We start from the raw sequence: 940 nt of genomic DNA on the forward strand, positions 1-940 counted from the left end.
ACTCCACACTACTAAATGACGAAACAGATGCATCACCCATTGCAGAACGTGACTCCAAGTAACTGCCATGAGGACCAAAGGCAAACGGAGAATTCCACCATAGACAGGTTCTTTCTTAATAATCCCCCAATCTATTGTTTGTCTCAACCCCATGTTAGAGGGCTAGCCCAAAAACATATTAGGAGGAACATCAATTTTTCTGCTTTGAGAAGGAATATCAACTGCTGTTTGTATGCAAGAGAGAACAGATGAGATGTTGTTACTGAATGCATTGGGTCTATCATCACGTACAGGTTCATGCATTATGCCATTAGTTTTTGTAGCAGTTCCAATATTTTCAGCAGCACCACAAGTTGAATTTTGATGCACTGCACTAAGGAAAGAAAACTTAAACATTAACTTGAGACAACAACACAAGCTTCTCAAATGCAGGTTCTAGCAAGAACAAAGATAACAAACAAATAGAAGGCAATGAAGATAACGATAAGTCTATATGAGCTTAGGGACAGGCTCCAAAGTGAACATAGTGCTCATCATTCTTGTTGCAGATAAGATCAGATAACTTATTATTTTGACGTTAAGAGTTTCTTGTAGAGGGTGCTAAATCCATTTTGCAACTTTGGAGGCCTTGTAAAGCACAGAGAGGCTCATTTTGGTAAAATCATTAGTTATATTCATAAGTATATCTGTTTCTGCATGAATCATCAAAGTAACCGCTCAAAAGTTCATCATTCCTCCGCTGTTGCATGTCATTCTTAATAAACTTTGTTGTCGAATCAAACAAATATGTTTTTCTCACACAAATAGCCTAGTGCTTTTTGAGGAAAATTGGTGAAGTTCAGTGGGTTTTCTATTTTCACACATAAATAGCCCCGTTTGTATTCTCGGAGTCTCGGTCCATGCTCCGTTGAGTCTGACACGAGGGTAGATGAAAGTCCCA

The 940-nt window shown here is 38.5% G+C and overlaps 1 protein-coding gene across 1 annotated transcript in view; it reads right to left on the reverse strand.

Annotated features, from left to right (window-relative positions):
• The window catches only part of LOC124895298, a gene marked incomplete at its 5' end in the record, with an annotated part of 904 nt that extends 536 nt beyond the window's left edge, over positions 1 to 368 (reverse strand). Inside the window, 2 exons of the mRNA XM_047405734.1 lie at positions 3 to 62; positions 176 to 368. Coding sequence (XP_047261690.1) covers positions 3 to 62; positions 176 to 368 — 253 coding nt within the window. The remainder of the gene's footprint in view (positions 1 to 2; positions 63 to 175) is intronic.
• Between the last annotated feature and the right edge of the window lie 572 nt (positions 369 to 940).

The sequence above is a fragment of the Capsicum annuum genome, unplaced genomic scaffold (genome assembly GCF_002878395.1).
Source record: "Capsicum annuum cultivar UCD-10X-F1 unplaced genomic scaffold, UCD10Xv1.1 ctg81152, whole genome shotgun sequence".
NCBI lineage: Eukaryota > Viridiplantae > Streptophyta > Magnoliopsida > Solanales > Solanaceae > Capsicum > Capsicum annuum.